Raw genomic sequence first — 16,261 nt, forward strand, 5'->3', positions numbered from 1 at the left:
ACAATCTTTGGAAGGGTTCGACTTCTCAGACACTATAAGTGCTAGATCAATCAAACTTCATGCAGTACTTACGCATGCATTTGTCAGAATGAGAGGGCTAGTAGCATAATGGTGCATTTGTTTTCATCTAAGCAATTCAGTGCATTTTTGTTGAGTTGTTCATTCAAGGGTATAACGCTTAACATGCCAGTAGTCTGAAATGATGTAGTCTTCACCCTGAGTAAAATCAAGGCGAGCTGTAGATCACTCTCCCGAAATGGTGCTAGGCGAGCTGTAGATCACTCTCCCGAAATGGTGCTAGGCAAGCTGTAGATCACTCTCCCGAAATGGTGCTAGGCGAGCTGTAGATCACTCTCCCGAAATGGTGCTAGGCAAGTAATCACATGAAGTTTTAAAAAAACATTTTTTAAATTTATTGCAAAGTATTCAAATTGCCACTATCCTAAAACTTTCCAGTTGAGTGTGGAAGGGAGCAGGAGTGACCTTTCCTCTCAAAGAGTATTTTAAAAAAAACCCACATTAATGTTAAGAGTTTATTGAAAAGATCATTTAATCATCAAAAACAGACTTAATCTTTGGGATGATTCGATTTCTCAAAAATTACAAATGCCAGATCAGTCGAATATCATACACCTACACATGTTGATTGGAGAACATTACTTCTGCATACTTGTGTCATAGGTCAGAGTGAGGGTTAGACGAATACAGCTCCGTGATACATGTTTTTCTCTTGACCATTCAGTGGGTTTTTTAGTCTAGCTAATCATTCAAGGGAGATAAACCAACATACCAATACATTGAAATGAGGAAAATATCAGTGTTAGATGTTTACAACACATTTAGCCATTAGAAATGAATAAGATAACTTTCTTTGGGATCGTTCTATTTCTCAGAAACTGTGTCAAATCGGTCAAAATTCATACAGTAACACACACTCATGATTGACTGAATAACTTTTTTTGTTGAGCATACTTATGTCAAGAGGTCAAAGGGAGAGGTAGATGTGTATATGGCATCATTGTACATTTGTTTTTCTCCAAACCATTCAGTGCATTTGTTGTCAAATTAATTATTCAAGGGAGATAACCAGCATGCCAGTAGATTGAAAGTAGTGTTAGTGCCTGAACTTTTTTTGGATATAGGCACGTGAATAAAGTTAAAAGAAAGAAAGTGTTGGAGGTTGTTCAAAACACATTTAATGATTAGAAATATAAAAGATATCAATCTTTGGGATGGTTCTGTTTCTCAGAAATCAAACTTCATATGCATACTCATCATTGAAGAACATTACTTCGTAACTTGTGTATTCGTATGTCAAAGTGAGAGCTAAATGGCACCATGGACCATATTTCCTCTGAACAATTTATTTCATCTTATTTTCATGCTTATATCCAATTAAGGTTCAAGCACACTGTTCTAGGCACACCTCAGCTATTCGGGCTGTCTGTCCAGGACAGTGGGTTGTTAGTGGTTAGTTAGAGAGAAGAGGGTGTAGTGGTCTTACACCTAACCATTGAGTTGTTAACTCGTTCTGCGTGGAAGCCAGTATTGGGCTACGAACCTTGTACCTACCAGCCTTATGTCCGATGACTTAAGCACTACGCCACCAAGGCTGGTCCTGAACGATTTGTTGGATTAGTTCTTCAAGGGAGACAAATAAGCAAAGTAAGGAAAACAGTAGAGGTTAAAACATATTTAATCATAAAAAAAATTAAATTATGATTTCATAGCAGTAAAAAAAAAGTTAAAAATATACTTATGTGTATTTGTAATGACTTTATTGAATGGTTTTATAGTTTTCAGAGAATGTTCCATAAATATGTTGAAACTATATATGCATACTGATTTATTAAAACGTAAGATTAATCATTTAAAGATGTCAGTATAACATTGTACTAGTTTATACTGACTTTAAAAACGAGGTTTTTATTGTAGTCTTAAGTTCTGTTTTAGAATAAGTAGAAAATTGTACTGTTGTGAAGTGTGTACTCAGTTATTAATTGTTACATTACTATAAACGTATCAAGTGTCGACACTTAGAGAGTTGTTTTGTGATTTATGCAGACCACCTCAGCATATGGTCTCTAGCTACTCACAGTAAGTATGTAGAGACCCTGTCGTGTGCATGTTTTTCCCAATCCAACCTCACTGCACGGCCCTGTAGATTGATACAGTTTCCCTGTTGACTGCCCCAAGCATATATAATATAATCTGCAGTGCTTGTCACTCGGTGATGGAGGAACATCCCATGTAATCAACCTGTTTTTCCCTCTTTTTTTTTTTTCTTCTTTTTTTTTCTTCTTTTTTTTAACTTACAAAATAAAAAGGCAAGATATGGGTATTACTTTTCTGAAGCTGGCGACAACATTGATGTTAACTTTCACGTTTAGCTCAACATTAGAGTTTTGAGTTTAAAACTTTAAAAAAAAAAAGTTTTGCATTTAGCTCCATTTCTCACAAATTGTAAGTCCTACATCAATGAAACTTGATTTATAGTTACATCTATATATTAAATAAATAATATATAATAATATAATAAAAAATATAATAATAATTTTAAAAAATCATCTCAATTCATGTTTAAAACAATTGAAATTTATTAAATTAATATTTATTTTTATTTATTTTTTAAATTTTTTTTTAATATCCGACCAATCTCATAGAAACTGGACACTCTGCTAATAAAACTGACTTATTCCTGGGCCTTGTGCAACTTCCATAGAAATCTGTGTACATATTTAATATTTAACAAAGTATGTTAATAGCACTAACTCTAGTTAGGAGGCAGTAGAAAACATTATCTGCTGGTGCATAGTTTTGATAATTATTTAAGTGACACATTAATTACAATTTCTTAGATCATTTTGCAATTAGATCTGAAAACTATAGTTTATCATCATATCTCTGTGAATTGAAAATGTGCGTACGCCTTTTATAGGTTAAGCTGAAATCAAGTTAAGAATGTATCTGGGGAACTAGGGTGTGTGACTTGAAAACATGTACAGTCAGGCCTCGTTACAACGACAGTCGTTTACACCATCCGACCACAAATTGTTGGGAATGAACGTACACCAATGTTATTCTGTTCATTATACCGGAATTCACACCTTCTGACACTGACAGAGCAAATTAGGAACAAACGTGTACCCAATGTCTAAAAACATCTCTTTACAATGACATTACATAAGCACAGATGCCGTAGTACGTTGGCAGTATACATAGCCATTTGGCATCCTTGATCTCGTTGCGAGTCGACAGTGTCACATGATGTCTGAGTTACCAATGTCGGCTACTCTTTAGACGTGTATTCCTTTTGAACATACGCCTTTCGTCATTTAACTAAAGGATTAACTTCGAACAATCAAGTCTACTAGTTTTATGACATTTTTTAAACGAAGTAGGTACCAATCGATTAGATTGACTGTGAATGCGCTTTGATTAATAATAATATAATTAGTATTTAATGATGGTCTGTGATCCATCCCTGTCAGTGGGACCATTGGGCTATTTCTCATTCCAGCCAGTGCAACACGACTGGTATATTAAATGCCTTGGTATGTGTTATCCTGTCTGTGGGATGGTGCATATAAATTATCACTTGCTATTGACACCCAATAGCCGAGGATTAATAAATCGATACAACAACAATTTCGATATAATGACAAAGTGACCCAGGGACGAACGTGGTAGTTGTAACGAGGTCTGACTGTATAATATTTCTGTATTCAAGGTGTGCATGGGGTCATGTATATTAATACAAAGAATATTACATCTTGTTCCTACAATTTAAGAATTGGCACCAATACTGCTCATAGTTCCCAGTGGTGATGTGCCATCATTATTTTGTTTATTTCTAGTAAATATCTTAAGACCACATAGTCCAGTTTTTATTGGAGTTTTTTTGTTGTTTTGTTTGTTTGGGCTTTATTTTTTTTATTTTTTTATTTTTTATTTTTTTATTGTTATTATTATTTTTTAAATAGTAATGACTTAAGTTATGGTCATTCAGAACACTTTGCTGGCCATTAATAACACCAAAACTCCCACAAAACAACATTATCTATTTCAAATCTAGACACATGCAGTTTACTTGATAATGGTCATCTTCATAAATCAAGGCTAATATTCGTTCCTCGTATTCAGCCTTGATACATGTCGTCAAGAAATCATGCCACAAAATGCTTAAATTTCATTGGATGCGATGAGATCGGATTGCAACGAATCGCAACGCTCCATATAGATTCCCTTGTTATTGTAAACAAAGATGGCAGCGTCAGCGTCCGGCAGTTAATTTTTGATATTGCTTTCAAGATTGTCACATGTTACCGATGCTGTGATTGGTCAGCGATGTCATCGTGTAAGGGACATAATCGGTGTTACAAATTTTCTTCCAATAGAGGGTGCTAGTAGTGGATATCAGTAATCTTGACTACATGTATCAAGGCTGAATACGAGGAACGAATATTAGCCTTGATTTATGAAGATGGATAATGGTTTGAGTGCTTGAAGTAGTGACCTAGTAAAAAGCAGTCCATTTTTTAGACTTATCGGGGGGAAAAAACTAAATTCACCAGCTAAAATTACCCCCAAAATCACAATCAAATGTACAATCATCTCATCTTGTATTTGGCAGAGCTCGTGATTCTGTTATGTTTTAATTTTATAATGTTCGAAAACACATCTCAGAGGTCCTTATTTTCCACACACTGTCCCAAACTCTCCACTCTGCCAGTGCTGTGTTGTTTCAAACATGGCATTTGTTTCTATTGGCCTGCTATTTAAAAAAACAACAACAGCAGGCCGTATTTTACTTCCTATTTTGAGCTCTGGGTTTGCCATGGAGTTTTGACATGTTTTCTTTCATTCACACTAGTATAGTCGGTCTTCACCATCAACACAATTACGGCGAGCTGAAGATCACTCCTGAAATGGTGCTAGGCTAGCAATCACATGAAGCATGGCTTCTTGCATTTTAATAAAACCCACTAGCCATGGGATCACGTGATTTAAAAAATCTACTAGCCACGATTAATAATTCATTAACCGAACTTTACTTAAAAGTTAATACAATATTACTAATAGTAATATGTCACCTAAAGAGGCAGATAGAGCTTAAAAACACAAAGATGTGGGGGTGGGGACAGGATATTCATATTTACAAAATAGACTTGCATGCATTATCTAACAACTTTTCTTGCACTAGCCATCAGGCATGGCAATAGTAGTTAGTTACTAGCCCAACACTGAATATCACTAGCCACGGGAGTGGGGCTACCATAATCTAGAAGCCTCATCAGGCATGGCAATAGTAGTTAGTTACTAGCCCAACACTGAATATCACTAGCCACGGGAGTGGGGCTACCATAATCTAGAAGCCTCATCAGGCAATGCAATAGCAGTTGGTTACTAGCCCAACACTGAATATCACTAGCCACGGGAGTGGGGCTACCATAATCTACAAGCCCTGCATAAAGTTAATCTATTAAAAATGTTGATTTCAAGGTGAGCAATTTGCCGCTCTCCTAAAACTTGCCAGGCGACAGTGGAGGAGAGAGTGAGTGATCACTCACCTTTCCTGGCTAAGACTGGTAGTAGCTTACTTTATGTGCAATTTTTTTATCATTTGTTTTTGAGTTGTTAACGTTCCTTGTTTTTGAGTTGTTAATGTTCCTTGTTTACCAGTTAAAGAGTTCTTTGGGGTGGGACATAGCCCAATGGTAAAACACTCACTTGATGTGCGGTCAGTCTAGAATCGATCCCCATCAGTGGGTCCATTGGGCTGTTTCTCGTTTCACTGCAATTGGTATTTCTAAGGTATGTGCTATCCTGTCTTTGGGATGGTGCATATAAAAGATACCTTGCTACTAATGGAAAAATGTAGTGGGTTTCCTCTCTAAAGACTATATGTCAAAATTACCAAAGGTTTTACTTCTAATGGCCGATGATTAATAAATGTGTAATTTAACAAAATGAACTTCTTCAATGTGCTCTAGTGGTGTTGTTAAACAAAACAAACTTCTTCAATGTGCTCTAGTGGTGTCGTTAAACAAAACAAACTTCTTCAATGTGCTCTAGTGGTGTTGTTAAACAAAACAAACTTCTTCAATGTGCTCTAGTGGTGTCGTTAAACAAAACAAACTTCTTCAATGTGCTCTAGTGGTGTTGTTAAACAAAACAAACTTCTTCAATGTGCTCTAGTGGTGTCGTTAAACAAAACAAAGTTAATCAATGTGCTCTAGTGGTGTCATTAAACAAAACAAACTTAAACTTAGACACCTTTGATCTGTCACAGTGTGTGTCATGTGTTTTTGTGCGAGTATGTGTGCTTGAACATATACATGCATGCACATGCGTGTGATTGGGTGTAAGTGCTCTCGTGTGTGGGTTTCTTTTCTTTTTTATATTTTCATTTACCACTTGTGTTCTCTCCAATATTAACTTTCACAGTGTGACTATTTCAGCCTGGTTTGTTATTCCTCTGTTCTTGTTCTTTTTGTATTACTTTCATTTTAAAATAGTACAGTTACTTAATATGTTTATAACCTGTAGTAGACTTGTTGGGGGTGGGGGAGGGGCTGTTCTTCTGTTTGCCATTCGCTCTTATTATTTTATACATGTACATGTGCATTCTTCATTTCATACACCATGGGATAATTCTGTTTACAACAAAAATTATTTAAATGTATAAATACTGACATTTTAAATGAAGCTGTAAAAACAGATTTTGGGCTGAATTTGCAAGCCTGTTTGTCTTACACGTGTGTAACTACATACATTTACCATGCTTAAACATATGCATTTAAGAAAAACAGGTTTCGTAAATTTGGCACTATGTTTTTAAAAACATGTAATTAAAAAAAAACCCACCAAAATTACATGTAGATTATGTGTACCATCATGTATCTATTTCTAATAAAATTGAATGGTCTGTTTAATTTGTTTCGATTTCAAATGTCAACATGAAATTTTGGGTTCTTACAATTACAACATGGAGGTTGATGGGTGGATGGGATAGGCATCTAAATTTCTCAAACAGACTTTAATTATAATTCATATTTTTACTAAAAATATACAGTCGTATAAATGGCGATATTTTTACTGTCGACACTAAAAGGTCAGGATAATACAAGTTTACAACAGAATGTACACTCTTCTTTTTTCTCTCTCTCTTTTTTTGTGTGCATACTTGCAATGATAAAACTGTTGGAATAGTGCGACGGTGATGTAATATATTTATGTATCTTATACTTTCTTTTATCTTTATTCCAGTCCTTCCGGGCAGTTTACAGACGACACGTTAGAAACAATGTCCTCCATGGTAATACATGAAGGTACGTTTTACACATGGAAACAAGAATATATCCTACATATTAATTAGTTTTTTATTATTATTATTTTTTAAAATCCCTTTGCCCCATTCCTTTGTTTCCTTCAAGGTTACATATCATGCTCCACAACTGGTGAAACAAAGGCTGTGGTATGTACTATCCTGTCTGTGGGATGGTGCATATAAAAGATCCCTTGCTGCTAATCAAAAAAGAGTAGCCAATGAAGTGTGGACAGCAGGTTTCCTCTCAATATCTGTGTAGTCCTTAACCATATGTCTGATGCCATATAACCGTAAATAAAATGTGTTGAGTGCATTGTGAAATAAAACATTTCCTTCCTTCCTCTAACTGCAAGAGGTTTTGTCTCTTATGGCCATCTGTGTCACACACCTGCCATTTCCCATCACCGTTAGCTGTGAGCTTATAGTCTGTCCACTAGGGAGCACTTTTGTTTTTCTTATTAAAATTTACTACTAGTTATTTATTTTGAGCCGATTCTTTCCTAAATTGCACACAAAAATTGTTAGGTTTTTAAAAAATTTATTTCCAAAACACTTACTTTTTTTTTTTCTTACGTCAAACCAAACTGAAATTATTTACACACAAAAGAAAAACCATTTTCATGGGAGGATGCTATGGAATTTACTACAAATTATCTATTTTTCAGCCAATTGTTTTCTAAATTGGACACAAAATTAGTATTTTTTTGTTATTTCCAAAACTTTACTTTTCTTATGTCAAACACAACAGAAATTATATTAATTTTTTTTTTTATAGAATAATTGGATTGACTATAGATTGTATTTCTAATTGATATACATTCTCTATGTTTCAGACGCACCCCCAGCACAGGTTCACGGCAATGCCAACTTTGCCAAATTGAATGATGACGACGGAGAAAATACTCTAGTTGCCAGAAGGGTAAGTTGTTTTATTTCCACTCATAATCAGGGCTTTCCCAAGATTCATGTTACTGCCTCCCATAAATTGATGAGGTCAGTCAGTAGTGCTGCTGCAAAAAAACTGTTGGAAAAACTATCTGCAACAGCTTTTTTTTTTTTTTTTATCATTTTGAGATCCCCGTTTTATGAAGAGATCTTGGCGCCAAAATCAATATCCATCAAACTTGGTGATTTTAGTGCTACGCTGGCTTTGTAAAAACAGAACCTTGGTGTTTATGTTATTATTGGTACTAAATTGCCATTGCAAGATGATGTGAAGTCTGAGTGCTGGTCAGTTATGGATGGTATCACAGACACAATCCTATAGGTATCTTGTTGAAAGTCCTGATCGTATTAACAGTTAAATTAGGGTTATTCCAAAAATGATCACATGGGGTATGGCAGCAGGCACAATAATGTGTTGTTGTTGTTTTTGTACTTGAGAGGTCTGTTACAATTTTTTTGCTATACAAACTTTACATAAGTTTAATTTTGAGTGGTGGATATACACACAAAAAATTGCTTCTCACTCGTACAAAAAACAAAAATGCCTCTCACCCATACAAAAAAAAATACCTCCCACCATACAAAAAAAATTGCCTTTCACCTCTCGAATGTGATCATTTCTGGAGCAGCCAATAGTTAAAGGTTTGGCAGTTGACTTGCTAAATGGCCCAACAAAATAAAGCTAAAAATATAACACACACACCTTCCCTCTGAAAAAATAAAGCAATTTATGATTAAAATTATATATTTTTAAATTGCATTTGCAAAGAGTTATAGGTCCGTCCATTCTCGTTTCATTTATAGTACTGACATTTTGGAGGTTTTGTTGATTCTTAACTAATGCTAGCCATTTATAGCGTTTAATAGATTATTGTAGCTAGGGTTAGCAACATTCTAGTTCTATTTTCAAGTCACATAATAGTTCTTAATTTGAGGGGTGACTGCAAAGTTCTCAGCCTGACTAGGAAGGTACTTTGTGACATGGTTATACAACACTAATGGATAACCAATGTGAACTTAGCCAGGGAAGTAGACATCTCTACAAGAAAGATTTGAGAAGATCCTGATGTTAAGTGCTGTCCCAAACTCTAGCACCGTCTCAGTGGCATCCGTTTTCTAACCTGAAAAAGGAGTTAGCTGGCAGACATTGCATAATGGATAATGACATCATTTCTGCGGTTGAAGCAACTCTTCAACCTTTGTTAGTGGGATCCAAACACGACAGCACCATTGGAAGAAGTGTGTGGACCTCAAAAAGAGACTACGTTGAAAAAAATAACAGGTAGGTTTGTCCATTGGGCAAGTCGGTCCTAGTTTGGCCAGGAATGTTTCAGTCACCCCTAACAAGTGTAACTGTGTTTGGTAAGTCAACTGCCACCATGTTCAAATTATTTTTAATCCTGAATATAGAGGGACAAAAATCATCCAGTCTTGATTTGTATTCCTTATTGCCTTCAGGGATTTATCCAGACGTTCTGTGGGTCCGAACATAGGCCCCTTCCCAAAAGAAAGTGGTGTTGAAAATTACCAAATTCTGTGCTAAAAATTCCCAAATTCAGTGTTAAAAATTCCCAATTTCTGTGCTAAGAATTCCCAGTATATATTATTTAATTGTGTCTGTTGTAATAGATTAATTCAACACTGGTGTACTGTGTCACTCAATGACCTGGAAACATATTCCAAGTATGATATACTCACGCTAATTTTCCCAATCCCATCAGTCATGGGACACTGGATAAACCTTCTGGATAAATCCCTGGACTTTAGCTGGGTCTGGCAAGTCCAGTTGTACAGTCCATAGGTTGCTGTGACATGCAGGAGGAGTCTTCTAATGACAGTGAATGTGGAACCGCAGAGTTTAGTATTTATATTAAACACTTGTCAGTTTGTCATAACAGTTGAAATGTACCTCAGCAGTCTTTCTGCCAGAAAGAAATGTTGGGGTATATTTGCATGGTCGACATGGGGTATGGGGGAGCCTCCTCCAGAAAGAAAATGGTTTACGTTTAGGATTAGGGTGAAGAAAATCATACAGTAATGATAAAGAGTAATTAATTCTGTCAAAAGGTCCCATTAAAAAAATTAAATCTGCAAAAACATTTGGGTATGGCATCATACCTGTTTTAACCTCTGGCAGAAACCCTGCTCAGTTGTAATATACTAATAATATATATATATATTTACAACACAATGCCACATCATGTGGCAGAAACCCTGCTCAGTTGTAATATACTAATAATATATATATATATTTACAACACAATGCCACACCATGTGGCAGAAACCCTGCTCAGTTGTAATATACTAATAATATATATATATATTTACAACAGTTTCCAGAGATCACACTAGAAAACATTTTTATTTTACCCAATTTTCAGATACGAAGAGACTTTAATTGAAGATTATTTCAAAGTGGTTAATTTACAGAAAATGTTAATAGCCAAAAAAATAAATGTTGTAGCCACATTGTATAAAAATTATAGCAGTTGACTAATTTGGCAATGGACAGGGTGAGACCTGAGTTTAATTTGAGAATTTGAAAACATCACCCCTGCATTTCAATAAAACAAATTACTTATTTGGACAAATATTGGTGGACTTGGTTGATTTCTAGATGTACATTTCTGCTAATTTCTGTCACTTAGACTTGATTAAAAAACCATTTTGTGATCACAGTAGTAACGATCAGGCACTAAAACCTTTTACAAGTGGTAGAGAACTTGTCTGAAATGTGATTTTATCAACAGTTGGCATGCATGAAGTTGAGTTTAGATTCACCAAACACAAAACAAACACAAAACCAACACAAAACCAAACCGAGTTGTCTCAGTCGGTATTGTACATGTAGTCTTGCAGAAACTGGCAACAGAATTGAAGGGAAGCAACTCTTTAAGCTTTAGTGTTAAACCATCAAGACTCTCTTTAAGAAATATAATTGGATTGAGTAACAGTGTTGGGAGTGTCTTTCTGAATGAAGAAACAATCTAGTTTTTCTTATCTTATTACATCTTGTTAACCTATACAGTAACAGCTTTCTCACAAATTAGAATAGTTTTGTAATAAAAAAATTTTATTGGATTGTTTTGGGTTGTTGGTGGGAGGCGTGGCAGGGGGGAGGAAAGGGATATCTGAATGAAGAAATGATTAGGTTATCTACGTTTCATTTCATCTTGATAAGCTCTGCAATGCCAGCTTTCTCATAGATCTTGGAGAATAATAGTTTTATGAGACACATTTTCCCAATAACAGCCTCTTGGTGATCTTCCAGAAAATCTTGTTTGTCTTCTTGTCTGCTTGTAGTAACACGGTTTGCCTTTGATTCTTTTGCCAAAGCATTTGGTGCCGTGAAATGTGAAAATAAAGCGGTACTGATAGAATCTAGCCAAACTAACCCCTTGACCTACCTCAAGTGCCGATGACTGATTTTTCTATACATCTAGTTGGCATACAATTTACCTCTGTGATAAAATGCTGGCCTCAGATGTGATGGGTCACAGGGTCAACTGCTCGCTATGGATATCAGGGTCGGGGGGGGGGGGGGGGGCCATCTTGTCCCAGCCTGTACAACAGCCTGTACAACAGTCAGTACCTCATGGCTGGTACAACAAAAACTTAGGTATGTACTGTCCTGCCATGATGCTACCCATCTGAAATATCATTTATTGGTTGTTCTAATGTTTTCTCTTGTAATCATTCTGGATTTGGGTCACAGCATCAAATGCTCTGGATATCAGGGTCCAGAGTGGGGGGAGGTGTTGTCCCAACCTGTGTCCCATGACGGGTACATCAAAGGCTTTGGTATGTACTGTCCTGTGCTGATGCTGTCTGTGAGACATTGCATATATTGCTTGCTCATGTTGTTCCCTTGCAATCATTCTTGGATTTGAGTCCGGTACAAGGATGTGAACCCAGAGCATAGGGCTCTTAATTCTTATGACATGCTCAGTATAACACCCAGCCTGGTTGGTGATTGATCAGTGCGGAAAGCAGGGTTCCAGATCTCACTAATTTGAACACAACGGGGACTTATTTCTTTTCTAACACAGGAAGCCATCGAAGATTGTTTTAATTCTGTACTGTCGGTATCTGATGCTGGAGACTTGTCAGTATTCAGAAACACATTTCAGGTTATTGTTAATCAAATTAAAAATAAAATATCAGTGGTTTTGAGATGAAATATTTAGAGGTTAGCATGTTTGTACTTAATTTGTGCGTGGTTATTTCGAGCACATGTATTTTGGGCACCCCATTTATCGCCTTGACTTGGATGCAGTCTAAAGCCCTGAAGAGCCTTCAGTGAGATTTTGTTGATGTCTGGTGTTGAGAGTTGAGGCATTGCAGACAGGAAACAGACAATTGTTACCCGGTAATTAACTGTCTGGCTTGGTGATGTCAACAGTCAGTCTCTGGTTCGAGTCAAATCTACAAGTGGGGGGAGTAATTAATTAATCACATCTAGATTGGCAAATATTTCTCTCTCTCTCTCTCTCTCTCTCTCTCTCTCTCTCTCTCTCTCTCTCTCTCTCTCTCTCTCTCTCTCTCTCTCTCTCTCCCTCCCTCCCTCCCTCCCACCCTCACTCTCACTCTCACTCTCACTCTCACTCTCACTCTCACTCTCACTCTCACTCTCACTCTCACTCTCCCTCTCCCTCTCCCTCTCCCTCTCCCTCTCCCTCTCCCTCCCACCCTCACTCTCCCTCTCCCTCTCCCTCTCCCTCTCCCTCTCCCTCTCCCTCTCCCTCCCCTCCCCTATTATTTTAATAATGATGTGGGCCAGTCATATTTAATATAAAGTTTATTCTACTACTGTAATTCCTGTTTCAAATAATACACATTTCAAAGAAATATTGACGATTATACCAGAATGCAATTCAACAATTACATGAAGCTTTACCATTGCCACAAGTTCATTCCTACCATCTGAAGTGTGTTTCATATGGGAATGATGGGAGGGGAAGGCTGTAAAGCATCTGAAGTGTGTTTCATATGGGAATGATGGGAGGGGAAGGCTGTAAAGCATCTGAAGTGTGTTTCATATGGGAATGATGGGAGGGGAAGGCTGTAAAGCATCTGAAGTATGTTTCATATGGGAATGATGGGAGGGGAAGGCTGTAAAGCATCTGAAGTATGTTTCATATGGGAATGATGGGAGGGGAAGGCTGTAAAGCATCTGAAGTATGTTTCATATGGGAATGATGGGAGGGGAAGGCTGTAAAGCATCTGAAGTGTGTTTCATATGGGAATGATGGGAGGAGGAGGAGGCTGTAAAGCATCTGAAGTGTGTTTCATATGGGAATGATGGGAGGGGAAGGCTGTAAAGCATCTGAAGTGTGTTTCATATGGGAATGATGGGAGGGGAAGGCTGTAAAGCATCTGAAGTGTGTTTCATATGGGAATGATGGGAGGGGAAGGCTGTAAAGCATCTGAAGTGTGTTTCATATGGGAATGATGGGAGGGGAAGGCTGTAAAGCATCTGAAGTGTGTTTCATATGGGAATGATGGGAGGGGAAGGCTGTAAAGCATCTGAAGTGTGTTTCATATGGGAATGATGGGAGGGGAAGGCTGTAAAGCATCTGAAGTGTGTTTCATATGGGAATGATGGGAGGGGAAGGCTGTAAAGCATCTGAAGTGTGTTTCATATGGGAATGATGCATGGGAGGAGGAGGAGGCTGTAAAGCGTGTAATGGACAGCGACACTGGCTGGTGAAGCTGGTCACTGGATAGTCTTCACGCTCCCCGGCTTCACAGCCAGACCCGTGCGAGATCTATGGAGAAAGCGGTGGCAGTGTGCGGATCAAGGCGTTTTTAATGTAGTGATGTCTATCTGCTCACCACCATGCACTATTAACTCCCACTTCATCAGTTCTGCTCTGCAGTTGCCATTCACATCTAGGCTTTTCTCCTCCGTGGTTCCTGGAAGCATTTGATGGCTTGGTTTACATTTCCATCATGATCTTTCTTCTCTTTTTTTTTTCTTCCCTTTTATTCCACTGCCCCATTTCTTTTCTCTCTTGATCTGGCAGCTCTTTATCTTGGAACTTGATTTGCTGTCCATCTCCACATTCTAGTCCTTGTCCTGATTACAGTATGACACACTTTCAGTGGTTGTTTGGAAACCAGCTAAACTGTCATCAGTAGACACTTGTAAACAAAGCATTAATTCATTATACAGATGGTACCAGTGTTAACTGTCTGAATGGAAGGGAAGTCTTATCTTTTCTTCTTTCTTTCTTTTTTTTTTTCTTCTTTTTTTGTTTGTTTGTTTGTTGAAAAAACCTTTTATACCAAAGAAGCTGTTGTGTAATCATTGATGGATTCTAATTCTAAGCCTTATCCTCTTTAATGGAATCATTAGATTTTTTCCCCCTTGCTAACCATTTTAATGATTTTATTTCAAAGCACCTTTTAAACTTTTTGTTGGGTTTGGTTGTTTAGGGGTTTTTTTTTAATTATACTACTCAAAAGAATTTAAGGGTCAGACGATATTTTCGACATTATTTTCTGAATGTCAGTTATATTAGCTAGACCATAATGTCACGCATGGTATTGTTCCATTTTGACCAAAGTGGGTCTAAGCAACCCATAAATTAATTAAAATCCACTGTCATTGACACTGTGGACTAGTTCTAATGGCGAAAACATGCTTACATTTGCACGTAAATTAGGGCGAAAGCGAAAGGTTTGCTAAGTGCCCATAACTTGCTTTTTCACAAAGTGCTTCATTTGCACGCTTGCATGTGTATTCCATGTTCCCAATGCTGAATTTCCGTATAATTGGAGCTTGCGTTCGTGTACGGTGCACACTCCAAATTCGACAATGGTACGACGTCAACTGACTATCGAAGATCGAGGAAGGGCTATTGCTTGGCTTCAGGGTGGCAATACGCAAAGAAATGTTGCTCTGAGACTTGGTGTCAGTCAGAGTGTCGTTGGCCGACTGTGGCAACGGTACCAAGCAACGAATTCTGTTCGAAATCGTCCACGTTCGGGAAGACCCCGAAGCACTACAAATAGAGAGGACCGCTACATCACCAATATGGCTCTATGTCAACGCACAACCACTGCACGCCGATTACGTGACAATCTGCGGACTGCGACTGGAACTCGAGTGTCTGATCAAACCATACGCAATCGTCTGAGAGCCAATAATCTACGCTGCCGTCGCCAGGCTGTTCGACCACCACTCCTACCACGTCACAGAACGGCCAGACGTCACTGGTGCACACTTCATCTGCGGTGGCAACGTGTTCAATGGGGTCGAGTGATGTTCACTGATGAGTCCAGGTTTAGTCTCCAGTTCAACGACGGTCGGGTTCATGTCTACAGACGTCCTGGGGAGCGATTCGCTGACGTTAACGTTAGACAATGTCACCGGTTCGGTGGTGGCAGCGTCATGGTGTGGGGCGGCATCTCTATCCACCACAGGACCCCCCTCTATGTGGTGGATGGTAATCTGAATGGAAGCCGCTATCTGAATGAGATTATCCGGCCATTGGTTCTTCCAGGCCTTCAGCAGATTGGCGGCGGGGCAGTTCTGCAGGATGACAATGCCAGACCCCACCGCGCCAGGGTGGTAACGGACTTTCTCAGACAACAAGGTATCGCCAGGATGGATTGGCCAGCATATTCGCCTGACTTGGCCCCAATAGAGCATGCCTGGGACAAATTAGGCAGGAGAGTTTGGGATAACCATGCCCCTCCGGCCAACCTTCATGATCTGGGTCAACTTCTTATGGCAGAGTGGCAGGCCATTTCCCAAGAGTTCTTCAGACGTCTGATCAACAGCATGAGGCAACGATGTGTCGAGTGTATTCGTGCCAGGGGTGGATTCACACACTATTAAACGAATGTTCTAATGTGTAAAATCCATGTTTGACAACCTTCAACTTTGACAGCATGTCATGTGACTTTCTTGTATACAGTAACGTTTATTTGTGGTTTTTTGTAAATATGGAACAATAAATTAAATTTTTGGTGGTCATC

The 16,261-nt window shown here is 38.0% G+C and overlaps 1 protein-coding gene across 5 annotated transcripts in view; it reads left to right on the plus strand.

Moving 5' to 3' along the window:
* Positions 1-16,261, plus strand: part of LOC121369061 (misshapen-like kinase 1) — a 170,078-nt gene that overhangs the window by 37,422 nt on the left and 116,395 nt on the right. For 4 of the 5 annotated variants that reach the window (XR_005957556.1, XM_041493893.1, XM_041493917.1 and 1 more), the window contains exons 18-20: positions 2,065-2,097; positions 7,270-7,331; positions 8,164-8,249. Coding sequence is in view for 4 of the 5 variants with exons in the window: in XM_041493893.1 (XP_041349827.1) it covers positions 2,065-2,097; positions 7,270-7,331; positions 8,164-8,249 (181 nt within the window). In the remaining variant the exon portion in view is untranslated. The remainder of the gene's footprint in view (positions 1-2,064; positions 2,098-7,269; positions 7,332-8,163; positions 8,250-16,261) is intronic. The other variant, XM_041493909.1, reaches the window with a different exon arrangement.

This window comes from Gigantopelta aegis, chromosome 1 (assembly GCF_016097555.1).
Source record: "Gigantopelta aegis isolate Gae_Host chromosome 1, Gae_host_genome, whole genome shotgun sequence".
Taxonomy (NCBI): Eukaryota; Metazoa; Mollusca; class Gastropoda; order Neomphalida; family Peltospiridae; genus Gigantopelta; species Gigantopelta aegis.